The sequence below is a fragment of the Zootermopsis nevadensis genome, unplaced genomic scaffold (genome assembly GCF_977971745.1).
Source record: "Zootermopsis nevadensis isolate Lab colony 2312 unplaced genomic scaffold, Znev_1.0 Znev_ptg000010l, whole genome shotgun sequence".
NCBI lineage: Eukaryota > Metazoa > Arthropoda > Insecta > Blattodea > Termopsidae > Zootermopsis > Zootermopsis nevadensis.
This window is the reverse complement of record NW_028259142.1, coordinates 13,602,428-13,626,092: the sequence shown is the minus strand read 5'-3', so window position 1 is coordinate 13,626,092 and position 23,665 is coordinate 13,602,428. Positions and strand designations below refer to the sequence as shown.

The window sequence follows — 23,665 nt, the reverse complement described above, 5'->3', positions numbered from 1 at the left end:
TTATTTATATTAAACACTTGTGCCCTTTTCTGCGTCTTCTCTTGACGCCTCAAAACGGATCTTTGAGCACAACCAACCAACAGAATAGCGGCATTTACATACATATTTCATATCAATGCAAGGGATTCTTATATGCTGCCGGGATAGTTCCTTTGGCCACAACTATTTCCTTCCACATTCTTTATAATCACAGTATTTATTAATCGTCCCATCATTTGATGTTTAAGGCTGGATTATACCTGAAGTATTCAGTAGGTTTGAATTAAAAGTACAGCTATCATCATTATTTATATGTAGGCCGAACTCGACAGTTTGTAATATTACCTAAACAGAGACATAATACAGTTTAAGGCTGAATTTAATTAGTTATGCATGCCGGTGACGACATTAAGGACGTACGCACTGAGGATCGTGAGAAATGGTGTCCTCATTGGCTCACGTTACACCACATTTCTTGCAAATCCGTTCATCCATTCTGGAGTTATATGTACGAGTCTGCGTAGTTTGTAAGATCACCGATAGATGATAGCACATCTCCGATGGAACGACGCTACAGTAGACAGAAGGACATTCACGGGCTCATAAGATATTTATTTGCTTGGGTTAAAGCACACAGAATACAGGCGACAGCTACAAAGCATGGGAAAGACTGATATGTGTCACAAATTAGTTCTATAACATTTTGTTGTTTTATCTTTATACTCGTTGTATGGTTGATATAATTGTATATAATTTTACTAGAGCGTTTTAACGTTTTGCAACTTAATCTACAATTTAAATAATTACGTTTTTAATAGTGTTCCTAAATTCAACAATTTTTACCAAGTACCGCCGTTGCGACGATTTTATGTACTAATTTTTCAAAGGTGTATGAATGCCTCTGTGAACTACAAGCCAAGGAGCTAGAGAAGGGAGTGGGGGGCATAAATAGTGGGATTTCAAAGTTTTATTTGGCAGCAGCTGATTTTAAAGCATTTCATTTTTAAACTGGTGAATTGACAAGAGTCCCTTTTATTTATGTGATATTTGTATTGTTTGCTGATTTTTTTATGTTAATATGAACTCTGTTGTGTAGAAGAAAGAGGAACGAGATGATGTTTCTTATCCTTTAATAATTCTTGAACGCATGCGTCCATGCTTGGCAAATGAAAGTGGTGGAGTGAGTGACACTGTTGACTCTCAAAAGGAAAGCCGAAGAATGAGCCGTAGAAAGAAAGCAAAGGTAACTCATTTTCCAAATAAAATTTGTACAGTCAGACCGTTCAGACACACTTTACAACGAAAACAGAGTACTGACAGTGCAATAATATCCAATGTTAGCTTTTGTGCATGTATTTGTAAACGTTTTTTTAAAAAATGTAAGAAATGCAGTTGTAACAGCGTGTTTACTATTTCCCCTTGTCGACCTGTTTGTAGATAATAACCGTGATAATTATTATATTATATCAGTTTGCTACTTGTCTGCATATACAACGATATATGATTTATAGGTTATGTTCCACATTGCATTGCATATGTAGACCAGTACAGACGTGAGACAAACGTTTTAAAATTAAAATTTGAAAGTTATATACAGATGCTTGTGTTGAAGATGACAACAGCAGTGTTTGTCAAAATGTTGGGTAACATCAAACATTTGACGCAGCTCACACCCAAAAACCTAACTTATTCGGAGAAATGAATGGTTCTAATTATGTTATAAACATAAAACTTACCATAACCTCATTGAAGTTTAGTTATATTGGTGTTACCTTTTCCAAGGTTGAATATCGTGAGATGGAGGAAAAGTACAGCCAGCTCTTGGATGAGGAAGATGTGTCGGATACATCTGAGAAGTCTAAAGCTGGTGGAACTGCAACTCCAGAAAGTGTGTTGACACCTGTTCCAGAACCCATAAAGAAGGAAATTTTACTGCCACCAGAACAACCATCTGCAAATGCAACCACAATTGCAGTAAATGCTAATGCAGTAACGGCTGAGAAGTATGAAGAAGTGGAACCAGATTCAGAACAGGATGACCCAACTGGTAAATCTGGCTTCTTATCTTTAGACATTTTTTTGAAAATTATAAAAATTCTGAAAGTTGCATTTTTTAAATTAAGGCTTAATATGTATGACAAGATTTGAAATATGTATTCTCTAGAGTGCACAAAAGTTCCAAAGGTGTTTTTATGTCACTTTTGATGGGTGAGATATCAGATAGCTGACATGGCTACTGATAGAGTACAGTGGGGATTGCTCATATAGGTATGATTGCAGCACAATTGATGTAATGCCATGATTGACTGGTTGATACTATAGGTAGATGGAAATGGTGTGTAGTTCACATGGCTCCTGATAAATGCCAGCATGGGCAGTTTAGAATTCCACCAGTAGGATTGCAGCATGATTAGATCATATAACTAATGGTGGCTTCATCAAAGATGATCATTATTTAACCTCTCAAGCTTGAGCATCGATAACATAGGTATGACTGTTTGTAGAAAATTAAAAATAGTTTAAAGTAGTCTGCATTGCTATAACATCTAAACCTCTTTCATGAAAATACATTTAGGCATTCTCAAGTGACATATATGCAAAAGGACATCGTGGTTATGACATTATTTTTGGAGATACAAGTCATCACATATGATCATCCTTTCGTCTCATGACTCTGAGCATGTTTCATGTTCGCATTACAGGTTGTATGAAATAAAAAGTCTGAGTATGGACTAGTTTTCAATGGCATAATCTCATTATAAGATTTCATTAAGACAATAAATTCTTCTCAGACTACCAGCTGTGTTAGTTGGCCTAATGAAGAAAATGCCAGTGTTTTGAGAACCGTCTTTATTATTGTCCTCAGGGTGTTGTAGTTGTAGGAGATCCTGTCTGGACTCTTTTGTGTCATTTGATTTGTCACGTGATCCTTTAGGTTTGGAAGGAGCCGCGTTTCAGAGTCGATTACCTTTTGACAAGATGATAGCTCCTGAAGCTGCTGCTTTTCCTGATGTTGCTCAGGGACCACCACAGACATTAAAAGTATTCCTGTACATCAGAAACAGACTAGTAAGTAGATGTGGAAGAATTTAGTTTGTTATGCCTTTTTATTTCACATCTTCCAAACTTGTGAGACATTGACTCACTGTTCCTGAAGAAAAGTATGTCACTCAATTTGTGTTACTGTTCCTTCAGTTGTCAGAATTTTCACAACAATTATTATTTTATTTCTATATATGAGTTCCAGGACACCATCCTAGCACTTCTTTTAAGGACTTTGCTGCGAAACATAGTCAAAGGATAAGGATGATGCAAAATTTTTCAGTTAGAATTATAAAACTATAATTAAGTGTCAAAAAGAACAGCTTCTTATCATGATTTATGCCCATTTCTTTCCTGGCACTTCCAGGATCACACTCTATATGGTTTCTTGCTTTATTGAAACATTATCACATTTGCAGTTTAAATTCAGTGTAATCCTCAGCGAGTAGATTAAATTTTACACTATTTTCAGTTGCAGCTCTGGCTTGACAACCCAAAACAGCAGCTGCTTTTTGAAAATGCTCTGCCTCAGGTTGAACCACCGTACAACAGTGATGGACCATTAGTCATGAGAGTCCATGGATTTCTTGAAAGACATGGCTTTATTAACTTTGGGATCTTCAAGAGGCTTAAGGTACACGTTTCCATATTTAGCAGTCCGTGAAGTAGCTTGATATGACACAATAAATATGCACCTTTCCCAAGTCATTTGTGCAAATAGAATTTAAGTAGGATCTATAACTAACATTTAACATTATTTACGTATTAAATTCTAACCAGGATGATTCTCCGAGTTTGTGTTGCTGCAAAGAATAATATAATTGCTGTCTCATTCTTTTAAAAACAAGAACAGAAATGACCCAGGATAAGGGACAATGTCAGGAAGCAGTAATAACACTTGCCTTCACATGACATTGCCTTTCATCTTACGTGGAGTACCATGTTGGCTTGGTATGGGTACAAAGCACCTTAGCATTGACTTTCTTTGGGTTAATATTTTTTTACTGTTTTGGGTTCCCTGTCACAGTTATGGGCTAAAGCTGGAAAGAATCCATTATCTGATATCTTATATTTAATGGTTTCTTCTTCTTCTATGGCTCTCTGGTCCGTATTCGGTCCATGGCCTCCTCAATTCTCCTCTTCCATTTGGTCCTATCCTCCGCTGCTCTGTTAGGTCCGTCTGTCCGAGGCTTTGATCGAGGTTTCGAAACATCTTCCTTCTTATGGTGCAAGGTTGTTAGCCTTGCGACCAACCCCCAACCTGGAGGACCACAGTACCTGTCTTAGTCTGACCTCTCCCCATTGACCAATCTGGCTAGGGAGGCCCTACCAGTAGCTCTTGGGGTCACTGAGGTATTCAAGCCCCACCACCACGACAAGGTGCAGGTGCCATTAAGTGGGGATTTAATGGTTTGGTCCACCTTAATGAACTTCATATTAAAATGTTGCAGTTCCTGAGATTTTTGCAGGAAATGCAACTTAAAATGAAAATCAGTTTATCTCACTGCTCATGAGAACTGTTTACTTAGAAGAAAATTAGGATGCGCACAGTGTGGTTAGCATGTCACTGAGTTTAAATGCTTTGAAAAGCAATGCCTCACTATGTTATTACTGTGTTGGTTTGTTTTTTGTTTGTTCTAGAGTCTTCCTGCGAAGAAGCAGGGGAAGGTCATCGTGATTGGAGCTGGCATTGCTGGCTTGGCAGCCGCTCAGCAAATGCAGCAGTTTGGAATGGAAGTTGTCGTGCTGGAGGCAAGGGTAAGAGTTGTGTTAAATGTTGAGTAATGTTAAGATCCAAGGTAAGCTAAGTTTGAATTCTGTGCAGAATTAAATCCTGCAGTATTAAATAATTAAGTCTTTCGTAGGGTGTGTTCGTAATTTGTTACAGTATTTTGTGTGTGGTTCATAGGGAACTGTTTAAATACATGCTTTAGTTCCTTGTAAAGGCTGCCCTTTATATTATCACTTTTATTCTCAGATTAACTGAATTTAATTGAAACAGGACAGGATGGTCTACTGTGAATGCAGTAATGAACTTTAAGATTTCCAACTTTCCACCTGTGATTTCTAGCTCACTGGCCGCTTGGCTTACAGACATTTCTGCTTAATGGTAAACGTATGTGGTTCTTCCCAATACAATCACCTGTCATTTCCCTTTCTGTCTAATCAGGGACTTGGACAGTTACAATGTCATAGCAACTAATGCCTTCTTTTAGTGATTTACACACAGACAGGTGTACAGAACTGTAAGATGTACATGCAAATGTTCTTCTTCTTCTTTTTATTGTAGCGTTATAATCCTATATGGGTTTTAGCTTGTTTGACGAGTTTTTTCCATTCTGTCCTATCATTCACAATTCTTCTCCATCCCCTCACTCACATCCTCCTCCACGTCATCTGTCCATCATTTCCGTGGTCTCCCTCTCATCCTTCTTCCCATCGGTCCCCGTACCATCACTCTTCTAGTTACCCTGTACATGCAAATGTTAACCTGATTAAAGTCAGTCAAGTTCTTCTCAAGTGGAGCTTTCTATAATTTGTCAAGAATAAATTTGTGAATGGTAGAGATGACTAGAACAGAAAAACACTTTGCTTGCAGGACCGAGTAGGAGGTCGGATTGCCACGTTCCGTAAGTCTAATTATATCGCTGATCTTGGCGCGATGGTAGTCACTGGTTTGGGAGGAAATCCGGTGACTGTTCTCTCAAAACAAATCAATATGGAACTGCACAAGATCAGGCAGAAATGTCCCTTGTACGAGTCAAACGGCAATACGGTAAGTGGATGTAATTATACTTTTTTCTATTAAGGATGTTTCTAAAGGAAATAACATACAGTATGTTTTGCTATCTAGCATCATTGCTGAGGACATTTCATATCATCCATATTATGTACTGAGTTATGCTGTAAGGCAGGATTATTATCTATGACAGTGGTCCCCAGCGTGGTGCCCACGGGTGCCATGGCATCTGCCAAGGCTTTTTTCGGGTGCCTGCGTTGTTACGGAAAGAGGTTATACTGAATAATGAAGGCCGTTCAATCCTGAACATTGTAAAATCAAAGCACAGATCTCGACTTACTAATGCCCATCTTGACGATTGTTTGCAAGCAGCAACATCATTCTACACTCCCAAATTTGAAAAACTGGCCGATGAAATGCAGTGCCAAACATCACACTACCTTCCCACTTGAGTAATAATAATTGTACTTATAAAAATACGTATTTTTGATTGCATGTTTTCTTGTGTCATTAAACGTCGTGTTGTTTTGTGTATTATTTGGTGTCCATATCTTATTTGTCCAGAGAAAAGAAAATTTGGCTTTGTTAATTGGTTGGTGCCCGCCACGATCTCATAAACTCTCAGATGTGTTTATAGGCACAAAAAGTTTGGGGATCACTGATCTATGACATCCACACACCCCTTTAAAGAAGAACAAATTTGACTTTCCTGTATTAATTTCTTTTTTATGTATCAGTTGAATCTGCACATGTAGTTTAATGTGCATGTAACACATGTTAAAGGTTCCAAAGGATAAAGATGAAATGGTGGAGAGAGAATTCAACCGTCTGTTAGAGGCAACAAGTTATTTGTCACATCAGCTGGATTTTAATTACGCTGGTGGAAGACCAGTCTCTCTAGGACAAGCTTTAGAATGGGTAATAAAGTAAGTAAGTTGGCACTGAAAATCCATACTGTAGCAGTATTTTAAATAAAATTAAATTAGTATGAACTTCTTGCATCATGTAGCGTTCCTCGGCTATGTCATATTTCTTCTTCCCTTTGTCTAGCTCCTGCGGGATTTCATTTGTTTTCTTTTATTGGTGCCATCTTTTCTTTTTAGTATTCTTTCATTTCTTTGTTTGGTCTAGCAGTTAGAATGCTGGGCTTGTAATACTGGGGTCCCGGGTTCAATTCCTGGCGGTGCTCAGATTTGCAACTAGTGGCAAGGCCGTGGTCCAGGCATCACGGAGTTTTCCATCGGTGTTTCCCCGGTTTCATCATCATTTCGCTAAAAGGGGATCACAGCAGTAGCGTTAAATGTCGCGGTCCCGGTCGAACCCATGTGCTGATGGGTCGTGAATCCTGCTAACCACCAATGCACACCATGCTGAATGGTGCATACTGGATACGAGAAAAAAAAAAATCTTTATTCTTTATTATCGGTATGCTGCGTCAGTAATCAGAATGCCGATTACATGTGGCCTTCTGGCCGTGATCTGTTATAATGAAATAGCAAACTCATGAATAAACTGAAGCAGAAACCAGTAATTTTTAAATTTCGTGTAATATTTTGATGAGGTGATATTTTTGTCGAGTGTGAAACAATGCGGATATTGCACCAAGTCCGTGTTTTGTTTTTTGTTTGACGATGATTATATGACTAATGAACCATTGAAGCTAAATCTGTGAAATTTGAAATGATATAAACATTACTTACAAACTTTGTATGGAACATTTCCCACACATGAAAAATTATGAACTTAATGACAGTGATAAACTTCGAGGTTATATTTGGAAAATTTAATTTAATCATAATCTATCCCAATCAGAGTTAAAAAATTATGTGATTGTTAACTTATATTTTCTGCTAGTCTGGCTTTGTGGACTGATATTTCAGAAGAGAAGTAGGTAAAAGAAGTTCTTCCCATGATTACTTCTTACTACGAAGAATTACAAGATTTCACAAAGTTTTAATTTTGCAGATTACAAGAGAAGAATGTCAAAGAAAAGCAAGTGCAACATTGGAAAGCTGTGATAGCCCTTCAGGAAAGATTACAGACCAATCAGCACAGGGTGAGTATCGGTCTGTAATATTATTTGTGGCTCGAGGTACCACAAGTGCAGGCACATCCACTTTCTGGTTAAGAATTACACAAAAGTGCTGGTAAAACAAAGAAGACAAAACTGTACTGATACAGGCAGCAAGAACTAGAGAAATTTTTACAAAATTATTTCTTTATCTGAATAACGTGCTTTGGTTGCTTTTCAGATGTTGGCCTTGCGAGAGAAAATTGAAGAGCTCAGTAAACAGTATAAGGAACAGTGTGAGAGCAAGGGTCCAAGAGATGTCACTCAGGAGTTCGTTTTTCGTTCCAAACTAAGGGATCTCAACAACTCGTGTCGAGTAAGTGCATTTTAGAGGGATCAATAGTTACACTAATATTTCAGCTGTGTTGATAATAGATGAGGAAGAAGGCTTTTTAGGTGTTATTTACTCTTTGGCATAAGTGAAGAACAACCATCCATTTCTGTCTTTCAGTCACATTTTTCATCTGTCTGTAGGAACTAGGCAATCACCATTGCTTCCTCAAAGGATGGTGTGAACCCAGTGATTTTTCCTCCCCCTGCCTTAGATTTTGCCTCAGAAGGTTCTTTCCCTAGGGTATTTACCCTCTTGGCTTGTCTCATGCCCACAAGCTCCCTGTAGCTTTTTCCTTCCTGAGCCTTTCCCTCACAGGGCTAGAAACTTTCTCAGGTTACATTACCAATACTTTGGAAACACTGAATGCCCCCGAGGGGCTTGCCCACCCATGGGAGTAGGTCGCTGTTGGAATAATGTATTTTCCACCTCCCCCTGCACTCATTACATCTTGTCCTCCTTGATTATTCTAATGTTTGGTGAAGAGTACAAATTATGAAGATCTTCGTTATCTCCAGCCTCCTGCCACTGCATCCATGTTAGGCCCCCTCTTCCCAAATATCCGCAATACGTGTTCTTCCCTTGATGCGAGATACAAAGTTTTCCACTCGTAACAAAACACTAATATGGTCTTGGAACTCCTATCTCCCATAGATCCCGCCTGACATTATCCTCCCATCTACGTCTAGGTCTCTTCCCCTCAGGCTTCCCAACCAACACCCGGTGCACACCTCTTGTCCCATCCATGCGTGCCACATGCCCCGCCCATCTCTTTCTTGTCGACTTAATCACCCTGACAATATTGGGGGAGCAGTACAGATTTTTAAGCTTGTCATTATGCAGTTTTCTCCATGTCCCGTCATATAACTTAATTAAAAATAATTGTCTTCTGATAGCAAGTAACTATTTTTTGTTATACAGTGTGACCCATTATTACAAGAAATGGGTTGGGAATTCGTCATTTACGAGATGTGGGTCGTAGTAGTCGCTTGGAAATATATTGTAATGAAATTAATCGTTTGTCATAGGAATGGGATCAGTTATCGGAACAACAGAAAGAAATTGAAGATAAACTACAAGAATTGGAAGCATCACCGCCAAGGTTTGTGAAATTGAAAATTCCGTCCGTTTCAGTGGTGCATGAACATCTCCCGCATAGAACGCAAAGTTGTAAAGTCGGAGGCTTATGTTTAAAGAAAGAATCGTCTTTAATGTTGTATCGGCAATGTGAAGAGAAGATTAATAACATATTTTTTAGAGCAGCAGAATTATTGTATATTTAAATTGAAGTTGATGGTAATTTAATGCTGGTGAAGGTGGTGGTACTGCTTGTCCATGTAGGATCTAAATTTCACTTTGTGCTTGAAAATTTAAGACTTTTTTAAAGTTGTGGTTGTATTACAAAAATGTCCTCTGGTTTGAATGTGTGAAATGACATGAACGCTTTATATCGTCATGAACATTGTTTCTGCTTGTTTCGTTTTCTTTTTTCTTTCTTCATGGCACCAGCTGAGTTGGCGATTTTTTATTGTTATAATTCTTTCTGCTCAGTTTGTGGGCAGGGTGACTTAACATTGCTACTGGTTTTCTGTTTTATTTTCCTTTGTCACTTATTATGCCATATTTACGCATGGAGCATTAATGGCCAGTTTATACAAGATGCAAAAGTGGATTATGTCAGATTGATCAGAGTTCTGTAATAAAGTTTTAATTTTATTGTGCATGTGAGAAACGTCTAGTCTATTAAAATGATAAAAAAATTTATTTCCTTTTTTTTTAAAAAAATTATCCGACCGCCACGGTGGTCTAGCGATTATAACACTGGCCTTATAATCCTGGGGTCCCGGGTTCGATTCCCGGTGGTGCCCAAATTTATAACTTGTGTTGGGCAAGGCCGTGGTCTAGGCAACACGGAGTTTTCCTCCGGGGCTTCCCTGGTTTCTCCGTGGCATCCCAACAATCACCTGCCTAAAAAACACATATGAACAGGTCCCAGTCCAAGAAAGGGATGGAACGATCCTGTTCATAATGTTGCCAACCTCCTGTAAAGGAGACGGCGTAATAAAGAAGAGGAAGAAAGTTTATCCTTTTATTATATTAAAAATATTTGCCACATATTTAATCTTTAAGACAGGTATTTTAATCTCTCGTGTAACCTTTCAGCTGGAGTGAATCAGCATTTAAATGCTTTAAAGTGCACGATGTGTTTATGCTGTTTTTTCTTGAAATTATGAAATTTCTGGTAGAAGAGACAAAGAGATACTAATGTATAAAGTGCGGCTTTCATGGTGACCGAAGTTGATGAAAGACTCTCGGAGCTACAAGCCGTTGGCAGAAGATATGGTTTATTCGCCTTCTGACCGCCTGATGCGGCTTGTAGCCCGAGAGTCCTTCATCAAAGAGACGCTGCTATCGGTACTGTACGCACTTGACGAAGGACGCTTCTCACTGCCCGACATCACTTTACAAGAAATGCACTTTTCTTATCTGTTATTGTTCAGATGGGTGACGCATGTCCAAGAGGCTGAAAGCCGACTGGTCCGCACTAGAACAGTATTTTCGAGTGATGAGAATGAGACAGATTCTTTTGTATGCTAATATTTCTGAATTTCATCATTAACAGAAATGAACCTGATATGGTATTTCATTGGTTAATTTTTATACTGGTGCCATGAAGCTTCTAAAGCTTTAAAATTCCGTCATCATCTGCTCAAAATGAGATAAATAAGTAGTGGTGAGAAGATTAGTTTAAATTTAAACCATAATTTTAAGATCCTTTTAATTTTTAGATCAGCTACAAATTTTTTGGGGTCTGCCTAGTTTCTGCATTGCCTCAGGAAGTAGTCCCTTACTTGATGTTATGTTTTAATACTGCGAATAAAATGAATACTAAAAATGTAAAAATAATGGTTATGTGGAGACGGTAACGGTCAGAGACTTTTTGGCTGTTGTCCTGTGTCGAGTCTGATGCTGAAGCAAAAAGAAGCTGAAGATTAAGATAACCTGACGTAGAAAGTTGCAAGAACGGGGAGAAAATAAAAACTTTCCTGTCATATAAAAAACATTAAAGATCGAAATAAGTAAAACTGTAATTCTGTGACCATCCTTTCACTTCTGACTACAATTGTTAGCTGGTCTAAAAGTTAATCGGACCTTCTGGTTTAGCGTATTCATATACTTTTAATATTATTTTAGCGACGTGTATCTGTCATCACGGGATCGCCAAATTTTGGACTGGCATTTTGCGAATCTGGAATTTGCTAATGCTACACCCCTTACCAATCTTTCTCTGAAGCACTGGGACCAGGATGATGATTTTGAGTTCACTGGAAGCCATCTAACAGGTAGGATAAATCAGACAGATTCTTAGATCGTGTGTCTTCGTCGAAATGTAATAATGTTTTTGCTGTTTTCAAGATTACGCCTCTTTACACATAGCCAGGAAGTGTAAATATTCCCGCGGAGCTGATTAAAAATAAGTCCTGTGTGTCGATACAACCATTGTGCATATTATTGTTAGAATGATTAATTTAAGGAGATTGGAAAGGGCTAAATGGGGGAAGCAAGAAGTGCATTGATAATTTTTATTGGAAAAACATTTTCGAGACTAAATATTTGGGTTGCATAACAATATCTCTTCGTATAAGACTACTACCACGGAGTTGAAGATTTCTGTCTTCTGGGTTGTTGCACTGTGTAGTCTGGTCGATGCTAACCAACGTTTCAGAGGTCATACTGCCTCCGTCATCAGGGCGATGCAGATTTCTGTCTTCTGGGTTGTTGCGCTGTGTAGTCTGGTCGATGCTAACCAACGTTTCAGAGGTCATACTGCCTCCATCATCAGGGCGATGAGTATGAAGATTTCCGTCTTCTGGGTTGTTGCGCCGTGTAGTATGGTCGATGTTTACCAACGTTTCAGAAGTCATACTGCCTCCATCATCAGGGCGATGCAGATTTCTGTCTTCTGGGTTGTTGCGCTGTGTAGTCTGGTCGATGCTAACCAACGTTTCAGAGGTCATACTGCCTCCATCATCAGGGCGATGAGTATGAAGATTTCTGTCTTCTGGGGTGTTGCGCTGTGTAGTCTGGTCGATGCTAACCAACGTTTCAGAGGTCATACTGCCTCCATCATCAGGGCGATGAGTATGAAGATTTCTGTCTTCTGGGGTGTTGCGCCGTGTAGTATGGTCGATGTTTACCAACGTTTCAGAAGTCATACTGCCTCCGTCATCAGGGCGATGAGTATGAAGATTTCCGTCTTCTGGGTTGTTGCGCTGTGTAGTCTGGTCGATGCTAACCAACGTTTCAGAGGTCATACTGCCTCCATCATCAGGGCGATGAGTATGAAGATTTCCGTCTTCTGGGTTGTTGCGCCGTGTAGTATGGTAGATGTTTACCAACGTTTCAGAGGTCATACTGCCTCCGTCATCAGGGCGATGAAGATTTCTGTCTTCTGGGTTGTTGCGCCGTGTAGTATGGTCGATGTTTACCAACGTTTCAGAGGTCATTCTGCCTCCGTCATCAGGGCGATACTACACGGTGCAACAACCCAGAAGACAGAAATCTTCATCGCCCTGATGACGGAGGCAGTATGACCTCTGAAACGTTGGTAAACATCTACCAGACTACACAGCGCAACAACCCAGAATACAGCCATCTTCAGTCTCCACTGCCTTGAAAATCTCAAATCCTACAATGGATGGATTGTAATGAAACTTGGTATAGGCATCGTGTCATTAACAACTACCCAGTTTCATAGTTTTTATTTTCCTTTCATTGATAATACAAATAGACTGTCATCATTTCTGTGGCGGGAGTGAATCGTGTAAGACCACATTTTGTCTAATGGTAGGTTATCACAGGATATGCAGCTTTTGTTGTAACTTTTTTGTGCAAAAGTGTAGTAGTTTTAATTTGATGATAAATAAAGATCTATTCAGGTAGGCATCTTAAATTTAGCCTAGGTATAGGTGGAGGATAATACTGAGATGGATCTTATGAAAATAGGGTTGGGGTGTGGGGAATGGATTCATGTGACATGAGATAGCGACCATTGGTGGGCTGTCGTGGACACTAAATGAACTTCTATGGCGAGGAATTTCCTGACTAGCTGGGCGTGTTGTTAGCTTCCCAAGAAGTATTCTGCATCATAGAGTTAGTATTAGTGTTAACCAATGTAAGTTGGTTTGTAGTGTGAACAGAACTGTTTCGAGTTTCTTTTTTTACAGCTAGATGAAGACGAATAGTTTCAAACATTCTAATTAGTAAAGATTAAAAGTTGAATGAAAGGACTTGTGATTTAAGAGAATCTAGAATGAACGTGGAATTAGGTGGGCATGGAGGAAGACGCTGTTTGATTGCACGTGGTGCTAACAGCTCCTCGTTTTTACGTTCTGGTCTGTTCAGAAAAATGTAATGAAGTGAGGCAGCTTAGGGGGAGGATTTTAATGAACACATGCAACGGCAGTCTCATAAAAAAATAACTTGTTTGTATAACTTGCTCAAGATTGTTATTTCTTTTGGGACGAACTTGGATTATAGGTTGGTTTATCGTAAAGGTGGGCTCGGGCTAAGAAGTTCTTGTTCAGAGGTTTGACATGCAAACTGTAATGGGCATGCCTAGTTTCTTCCAAGTACAGTCAGCAACTAAAGACAACTAGGTACTGTGTTTACGATCCGGCGACGTACTTAATGTAAACAGAGGTGGCTTTGGGTTAAGTACTCTCTGTAATGTTTTTAATGTGTGTGCACAGGTATGCAGGTTATGCTTAACCACAGGTTCACAATTTTATAACGACGAATTAAAGTTGTAGGCCCATCGTCGTCGTCATAAACTATGCAGAATTGGGTTTAAATACCGGTGACTAAATTTCCAGATGCATTTGGTCTCTATTTTCTTTGGGGTCCGGATATTTTCTTCGAAATGGTTTGTATTGTAATTAACAGAATGCTCGTAGTGTTACTGCGGGGATATTTGGCAAATGTTTATCGCTGTTCTACCTTCGTGCCTGGTTTTCGATCTACAAAAACCCCCTTCACGGGGACTCGAACCCAGGGCAGATTTTTTGCGTTTTGGTCCCTGTTCCCATGATCGCCTCGTCGAAACAAGCTACGAAGGTCTTGGACAGTCTCCTGCCATATCCTTGACTACTCGCCACTTACGATAATTTTCCTGTGACGTTCGACACAAGCGAAACTAATAAACTGCCGAGTGTGGCTAATAACCGTAAAGAATTACACACACTTGGAGGGGGGGATGTCATGACAATTCTTTGCCAGACGTAGTAAGTACGGTTTTATGGTAAGTAATGCAAACCATACGGCCGAGAATGCCGTAACAATGTTACCATGGCAACGGTTATTATTTTTATTATTATTTAAGCACAAGCGTGACGCGTATCAGGTATTAAATTAGGAGTGGATGCCAGCTTTGGTATTCTACTCGTCTTAATTCTGTATAGCAAGTTCTATCGGTACCCTTCAGATTTCCTCTAATGTCTGGAACATGTATTTTTTTTTGCTCTAATCTTATAATACCTATTAAAAGTTACAGAAATCTTAATCTTGCTGCTTCAAGTTTTCCTACTTCTCTTTTTCTTTAACATTTCCGGCACAAAACCACTTTTTATGACCGCACTACGCATTTCTGGGCCTAAGGTTTACGCACGGGGCGAAAATAGTCTTATCCTGGAAAACCATTTTGTTACATGCAGTGAATACATGAGTACGCAGTAGCGCCAGCTGTTGTCATATTCGTAAATTTTTCTGGCAGTCGTAAACTTGTCATTTTTTGAATCAACAGTTTACACAATTATTTTCACGCTTTAAACTTTAAGGTACAAGCACGCCGTTTTTTGAATAAGTCATTCTAACATTAACATTTTCTTTGTGCTTAGGAATATTTGTGTCAAGATCGACTTTCTTTGTGCGGTCTCCGTCTAAGATCCACACATGATTTAAACTTGATGAATTGATATTTGTAATTTATTTGGAGATGGTATTGTGGGTCTTGAAACGTGCCATAAAAAGAGAACATTTTTTATGAATTTGATAATTTAAGAGTTGTCAGATATGTATAAGGCAATTGAAATGAGTTACTTTATTTTGTTTGTTTCGACGTCGTATAAAATTACGCGCGTGCCTGTGAAATATCTGTATGTTTTATTAAAACGGTCGGAGCTATTCGGATACCAGTTTTGTTTATTTTGGGCCATTTGGGTAATAAAGTTTTGTCGAATAAAGACTGTACTTTGAAATATGTATTCTTCACTGCTTCACTATCACTGCTTCTCTTGTGTTCCATTCAATTAATTACCCATTTCGCTAAGCAACGTCTCATGATCGGGAGATGCCAGGGCTACCAGAAAGGATGTTTATTTTTAGACAAGACAAAGCTGAACAGAAAGAATATTGAAATAAAAATTATTGAAATCTTGGATAATCATACTTAAATTACAGGAGAAATTACCAACCACATAAATGCAACATCGCCAGGTTAAGAGGAAATATGAACATATTTTAAGTGTATTGAGTACATGGGATTGCAGTTGATTTAATTTTATACGCATTTAAGAATCTAACGATTTTCAGTTCTGTATGTCGCACTGCTTTGCCCTTCAGCTGTTGTGATACACTCACCAACTTGTATTTACGTATGGCTTTATTTTTTTCTTAATGTAAAATAAATTAGGCGTGCGACGTCACGAGGCAAAGATGTCTGTGTCGGTTTTCTGGGTTTTAAGGCCGTGTGGACTTGTATGTAGATAGCGTGGCCTCAAATGGAATAACGTCCACAAATTAACAAAATTCTGCAACTGGTTCAAAAAACTAAAAGGGGGACACACACATACAAAGACGGCATAGCGAGAACCTCAAATCTCACAAAGTCTGCAAGTTCCTGAATAGTTCGCTATAATTTGTAAAATTGTTCCCTTGGACTCTGTCCATCATCTAAATGATATAATAATGAAATTACAGCGTGTAGGGAGCTGGATTGTTTTTCCGTCTTCAGCCGAAAAAGGGGAAGAACCTCCAAAACCAACATATAGGTCACATCTACTAATCTCTTCCTTAAAAAGTCCACATGGTCATATCAGCTACGTGTCTTCACTCTGGTTTTGGCAACTGCACCCGGTAGAACACTGTCAGAATAGTGAGTTCTGCAAGCAAGTGATAGGCCTGTAAAATAAAACGCGAAGGAAGTCCACGCCCATTTCTGTAAAACTTTAAAAGTAGTTTGTTTTTGACAACAAAATTAACCACTTTCTCTCCTCTGTCTCTCGCATTTAAATTACACTGTGACGCTTAAGTGCGTAATGACGACAGCAGAATAGCCACTTTATTGCTGTTCACAGCTATAAAATGGAGCTGCGGCCATAATCCCAAATGCGGAACTCAGGAGGTAGAATTGCCTAGTTATTAAACTGCTTTGCTAACCCCAATTCGGCTGTAAAATAAGGGTTGGGCTGTTTATTTCTCTACAATATACATTATACATCCCGTCACAAAACCATTCGTAATTTATTATATATAGTTTATCGTTTGAAAACTGTTGCCGTGCCGTTTAGAGAGAGAGAGTATATATATATATATATATATATATATATATATATATATATATATATAGGCTAAGTGTGAAATGCAGTCTTTTACTTTGGGAGCGTGACTCCACCAATCAGCACCATTAAATGTCCACCAACTGCATTTACTGTATAATACTGATAAAAACGTCCAACCATTACGCCCTGAAGATGGCAACCAAAGTGCATATCGGAGTGTTGGATTATTGTCAGGATTCGACGCGGCTCATTCACCGAAGCCGAAGTTGTACGTATGGAAAAGGGCACGAAGAAATCTATATTTAAGAAGGAAAAGAAGTGCCTGGGAAGAACTGAGACTTTTGAGATTAGTGTAGGTTTGCTGCATACAAGATATTCAGATGTGCTACTTGTAGATCAATGTTTTTATTAAACTTGTGAACTGGATAAATTGTAATTTCTCGGAAAACTCACCGTGAGTAAGAAAGAATTAAGAATCACTGACTTATGACTTCGATAAAGACTTTATGATATAATGTATATTTTTGCATTAATTGCATGGTTATATTCATTTAAGAATTATTTGATTACGTTTTGTAGTGAATTAAGTGCTGTTACTGCCTTAATGGTCCGAAATGTACGACGAAGACGGAAAGATGATATCGCTTTTGTTAATTAAGATCGTGGATGCATATCAAGACATTACACTAATTAATTAAAGTTAGTTTAAGGAACGTGTTTAAATCTTGAATCTGGATTACATCCAGTAACCTATATTCTCTTTGCGTTTTATGGTGATGCTTCGGAAGGTTAGCACAATGTCTTCTTCTAACTGCACAAAAAAGAACAAACAAAAAAAACGAGGAATACAACTCACGTTAATTCGTGTCTTTTGTTTGTTTTCTAGTATGTAGTAAGACTTAAATTATAAGGTTCCTGGACGTGGTGCTTTTATAGTACAGTCCCATGAAACACAAATGTACCTTCTTAAAAAAATTACGTCATAGAATAGAAGGAGTGTCAAAATAAATGGGACTAGATGGACACATGAAATCTGTTGGGCAGAAACAATTGGAAGTGTCCTCTTCCATTCAGGGACTTTCGCAGCAGAGAATTAGAGAACTGTTAGGCCCATTGTTTAATTGTGCCCCACTTATTAATAGGACACTGAAAGGGACAATTACCAAATTAAATCTAACAGATTTTCGTTCGCACTAGGTGTCTAAACAGAAAGACGGTCTTGCATGTAGACTGTTACATACTTTTGAGGGCAGTTTATATGTTTACCTTATTTTCTGAACACTTTGTCTCGTAATCTTTATTTTGTGGCTGAATGCAGTAGCGGGGAGCGGTATGCACATTGATTACGCACTTAGGTTTTTTTGATCATTGAACGATTATAGTAAACCACGGATGAAAATTTGTTTACAGAGAAGCTTGTAGAAACAATAATGTAAGTTTGGGAAGGATAAGACGAACTTTACGTTGCCAAATCACTGGGTATCTGAGCCGTATTCCATGTTAGGTGCCATGCCGGGGTGAGATGCGCTGGAAATATTGATTGCTCAGCAAGTGTTGATTATAGTCATTACAGTCTAAACCAAAATACATGCAAGGAAAGAATGAGATTGCTAGTAAGTAATAAACATAAGTAGATCTGACTTAAAGATTTCTTTCTTCTGGGTTGTTGCGCTGTGTATCAACGTTTCAGAGGTCATGCTGCCTCCGTCATCAGGGCGATGAAGATTTCTGTCTTCTGGGTTGTTGCGCTGTGTAGTCTGGTCGATGTTTACCAACGTTTCAGAGGTCATACTGCCTCCATCATCAGGGCGATGAGTCTGAAGATTTCTGTCTTCTGGGTTGTTGCGCTGTGTAGTCTGGTCGATGTCCACCAGCGTTTCAGACTACACAGCACAACAACCCAGAAGACAGAAATCTTCATACTCACCGCTGTGAAAACCTCAAATCTTACACAGATCTGACTTAGTTTACACACGGGCTCAGATTCTGTTCCACGCAGTTGTAGTGAGTTGGTCTGTTTTTGTGAGGAGTGCCCGAGCCGGGCCTAACGACCCTTCCACATCACCATGTGCGTGGCCATCCAGTCTTGTACAAGACCAAAACGGTTTGTTTGTTAGATGTGAATTACGTGGCAGCTTTGCTTTGGACACGAACTGGAATTTAGAAATGTCGCTGTAAAGAAAGTGGGAGATCTATTAACATTTTCGGGCACGCTATGTATGTAGACTACTTTATATTCTGTGGTCGGTGAAGAGATCTTTCTAATGTAAAGATCACACAAGGAAGCGAGCGACATAACATGCAGTCTGCGTACGACTGTGAAGTTTTCTCTTTCTTTCCACGTCCAGCCCTACACGAAATAAGTTACATTATCCGTTGTTTGATTTGTGGGTTATTTAGCGACACTTTTCTAACTGCGTAACTTATGTAGTTTCCAGTAATAGGATGAGTGAATGATGAATTGGATACCGATTTAAACTTCTGCATATTCCACCTCCCTCATATTAAGGGAAGTTAGTCATTGCCCTGCCTTTGTTGTGCGGGTAAAGTAAAAGGAATTATGGAAGTAGACCTACTCAAGGTTTTTAATAACAAACATGTCACATTGAAGTACCTGCGTAATTTTCGTTCCCACTAACACCAAGTAAGGCATTCCTTCATTTTATTTATGTATGCAAGCAGCAAATAATATAAAAATATTTGTTTGAAGTTAGTGTTGTACAATTTTATTCATTTGTAAATGTCATTTTACATTAGGACCCGAAGTTATGAAGACGAAAATGTTAGGCAGAAGCGTCTCCTCCTCTCATAATTAGATTTTTCTTCAGGTGTATCTGCCTTTAGGAGAATTTTAGGTCCAAGTTCTTTCATTAGGAAGAACGTAAGTTTCTATTTTATTCAAATTCAATTATCATAAGTTTGTCCGTATGTGGGTTGTAGTCAGACGGGTTTTTCACAGCCCAAGTTTTGGCCCATTAGTGTTGCATGGTAACAGAACCTATATATTTGATGTAACCTAACCCTTTCTTTTACTGGGCTGACAGTAACAACTGCCTCGGCATCTTTCAACTAGAAAACAAATTTTCCTTGGAGGAAATTGATTGCAACGACTTGCATTTCCATAATTCTGATTTCATTTTCGGGCTGAAATCACGTGCTTCATTGCCATATAATCTCACCGTATAGTACCTAGACAGGTATATGACAGAACAAGTATTGTTTGTTGGAACCAATTGTTATTCATGCATTTGTTGGTGTATGCGTGGGACTTACGTTAGTAAGTCCCGTTAAATAACAGGAATTTCTTTATGGCTTATTTATCCATCCGAATCCCAACAAATCCAGAATATATTCGCTTAAATTCTTCTGTGATGGCACCGAAAACATTGGCTCACTGCACTTACAATTGGATGGTTAGGATTTATGCCTGGTTTCCGACTATTCTGAGTATTTCGTGATTTTCTTTAGTTTCTCTTTGTCCATGCCAGGGTATTATCTTTACTTAAACCCGTCTTCCTCATTCGAATCCTCGCCCTCACATCATCAGCTTCCAGTCTTTTTCGATTGTGTCACTCGCTGCCTATGCATTTAAAGTGCGGCGTTATGTTAACCGGAATCGATTATAGTAGCCTTGTAGGATGAAACTGTTAACTGGACATGACACACGTATTTTATTCTTTGAGAAGGATCCATTGAAAGTTTTCAGTTTCATGTGCAGCAATGTAGGTATAATTTTTATTTTAAGACCAGCGTAAGAATTTATGTTAAGTGAGTCCCTTGTCATGGTGCGTCATGAGGTTGGCTCGGTGTTGGCTGGAATGTATTGAATGAACAGTAGCGAACAGTCGACAGAGTGACCCTCCAGTTTTTTAGAGCACTGTAATGGACATTCGAGTCCTGAATCTGGCGCGGAATATTTTGATAATCTGAGAGACTATTTGGTTTTCAAGAAACACTCTGCTTTATGGAGTTACAAGAATTTCGCTTTCATTTAGCACGTAATTCAAGAAACGTTTTTTAACCAAAAATTATACTTTCAATTTCATCAAAATATGTAAATGTTTTCTTACATTACTTCATACTGAGTGTGTTTCTGCTCTGTCCAATTATCGGGCTGTGACTGGAGACTTCGGTCAGGGGATTGTGATGGTTCTTGGGAATGTGTTGAGTAAAAGCTGAGAAGGGATGCTGTTTTTACTTTAAAGAATTGTTCGTCGTCAGTCGTCAGTATTTGAATAAACTACAGTTGGCGGCTAATGACGAGTTCGAGGGCGGCCATTTTCTGGGATCCTCACCCAGTTAATGAAGAAATAAGCCCCTCTAAGACGTTGGTCAGTATCTATCAGACAGCAGAGTGCAATATTCCAAAAAAACATATCTTCATTGTAGCGAGTTGTGTGAAAGTGAAGAACAGTCCACCGGCTTCTGTAACAACAGAATTGTGAGTTGTGTATCATATAGTGGATCACATATATTCTCATAAAAAATACATGATATAAGGAGCTCACTTTGTAGAATGTCTTGTATAACCTCGTGTGGAAATGGTTTCAGAGGAACTTGATGCTTCTTTCTTCGAAGTCGATTATATGCCCGCGTGCCCATAATGGTTGGTGGTAAAGAAATATTTTCGTCTTCTGTGCAGTATTAGGCCGAATGTTCGTGAATAGAATGTTGAGCACTGTGTCCGAACAGCTTCTGTGCGATTCTAGTCGGGGGAGGTTTTGTGTAGTTACACATTTGTACAGGAACGGCGAAGGTAAAGGGTCCGGAAGTAGGGTGGTTGTCGGTTCAGCGTTTGACATTCAACTCCCATGGAATGTATTCTGATATACACCATGTATCCAGCAATAATAGGCAAAGAAAATTAAACGATTGTGTGCTATATCCTTTCACAGTACCGGTTCTTGTAAGCTATAACCAACTTTATAGGCTGCGAAACTGCACTTTTGTCGTCTTTGTGAAATGGTAGTAATAGCACCGCACATCATATAGTGCGGTGAGGATTTTTCAGTAAATTCATTTCCGATAACGAGGCGGGATAGCTCAGGCAGCATAGTTACTAGGTCACGACCGGGTTCGATTACTCGCAGGACAGGATTTTTCTCTTTGACAACCTTCAGTTCGGCTCTGGAGCCCACCTAGCCTCCTGTTCAATGGGTACCTGAGTTATTTCCTCGGGGTAAAGCATCCAGGGAGTGAAGCTGTCGTGGAGTAAGGTACATGACTGCCGGTGTGAAGTGTACTCCAGTTGGAGTAGACTATTCCTTTCCGCGATTGTCATACAGACATTGTATAAGAATTAACACTATTGTGCGTTGTAACCCTGGAAGATTAAGTACAGAATGTAGTACTTTAAACCGTCTCTAGCAACTTGGATGAATTTTCCGTAAAGCGGTACGTTTCACCCCAGTCGTTTTGTCGTTCCCCCGAATGAAAGAACGAGTTACAATACTTTAGATTTGGGGCCGCAGTTCTTATACTGTAGTTTATTCTTCTACTTAACCCCGTACTTAAGAATTTGCCGCTTAGTTTCTGGTCTACGAGTTTCCCTTTCATTGTCACTGTCACCTCTCTTCAATTACAGCCTTCCATCGGCCTGTTTGTCGTATTGTCGGTGTTTCCTTGATATACGAGTACAGTTCAGTGCCTCGACCCGTTGTTTCTTTATAAGAGACCCAGGTGTGAGGTGGTTCTTAGTGATCGCTGTGTCCCAAGGGTTGTGCCTAGCGGTGTCGTTTGTGGCCCCACCCGGTACTTAATTATCGCTGGCTAGACACTGACTGTCATGTCACAGCCGAGCGGGAATCTCACATACGAACAGGAGCTCCTGTAGCAACATCCGGAGACGTATGGCAGATCAAAGCCTGCGAACCGCGCGTATGGCTTGTATGCAAATCTTTATTTTATTTATTTATTTTTTGCATTCTCCATGTGACATGTGCGGACTGTGTTCGGACTAAAAGACATGTCCCCGTTCACTGTTCGAATTTTGTCTCGAGCCTGGATAGCTGTGTGGCTGGGAGAGAAGCAGGGCTTCAGCTTCAGGCAGTGCAAGAGTTTTCGCAGAAATTCCCAGATCGGTTCTGGGGCCCTCATGTCTGGTGGATCGGGGGGTAAATCGGCCGGGACGTGAATTTGACCATTTATCCCCATTTAGTGCCAAGTTCAGAATGCTGGAAGCTATACCTGCATTCCCCCCATACGTCTGCATGACGTGTTGCTGATATCAGAACCAGGAAGAACTTCAACCTTCACCAAACCTGAGTATGATATAAAATTCCTAAAGGTCTTCTTGTCTGACGGAAGGACATAAATTGATTGTGTTAGATAACAAGGTGTTGATAGTTTTTGAACCTAAGAGGAAGTAACAGGAGTTTCGAGACAATTACACAGTAAGGAGCTTCTTGCTGAAGGATAGGCGATCGTTGAGATTATTGACTTCTATCGAACAATTCGTCAAAATTAAATATTTTCATTATGAAACAAAATAATCAGCAGTGATTATATTCTTAACAGCAGTGCTATCAAAAGACACCGATGTTCGTCATAAAGCACTCACTGCGACGCCACGGCGCCAAATAATGGAAAATATGTGTGATGTCATGTCCTGTAATGAATGGGAAACATAATTCCATGTTTGTTTCCTGCTTTACTCAAACACCGATTGTCGGTTTCATTGTTTTAGAAGAATTTAATTACAAATAAAGAAGCCTTGCGTTTTTGCTAGTGCACACGCACATAAACACGTTCATACATACGCACGCGCACAAAACAAAAGTACTATTTTATATTCGTTCAGTAAATGGAGAAACAGACAACTGGTTAATCAGGAGGCAGCCATCTTCATACTCACGCCGTGAAAACCTCAGATCCGACTGGGTAATCAACTTGAGCGGAATAGTCTCCCTAAACGCACTGCATTTACAAACGAACGAGATACAGAC

At 39.3% G+C, this 23,665-nt stretch overlaps 1 protein-coding gene across 4 annotated transcripts in view; it reads left to right on the top strand.

The window, feature by feature from the left end:
• Nucleotides 1–23,665, top strand: part of LOC110841493 (lysine-specific histone demethylase 1A) — a 502,755-nt gene that overhangs the window by 30,090 nt on the left and 449,000 nt on the right. For 2 of the 4 annotated variants that reach the window (XM_022087106.2, XM_087346037.1), the window contains exons 3-13: nt 1,076–1,222; nt 1,762–2,026; nt 2,915–3,048; nt 3,494–3,655; nt 4,663–4,779; nt 5,621–5,797; nt 6,545–6,687; nt 7,727–7,817; nt 8,014–8,148; nt 9,192–9,265; nt 11,359–11,507. In XM_022087106.2, the coding sequence (XP_021942798.2) occupies nt 1,076–1,222; nt 1,762–2,026; nt 2,915–3,048; nt 3,494–3,655; nt 4,663–4,779; nt 5,621–5,797; nt 6,545–6,687; nt 7,727–7,817; nt 8,014–8,148; nt 9,192–9,265; nt 11,359–11,507 (1,594 nt within the window). The remainder of the gene's footprint in view (nt 1–1,075; nt 1,223–1,761; nt 2,027–2,914; nt 3,049–3,493; nt 3,656–4,662; nt 4,780–5,620; nt 5,798–6,544; nt 6,688–7,726; nt 7,818–8,013; nt 8,149–9,191; nt 9,266–11,358; nt 11,508–23,665) is intronic. The other 2 variants (XM_022087108.2, XM_087346038.1) reach the window with 1 other exon arrangement.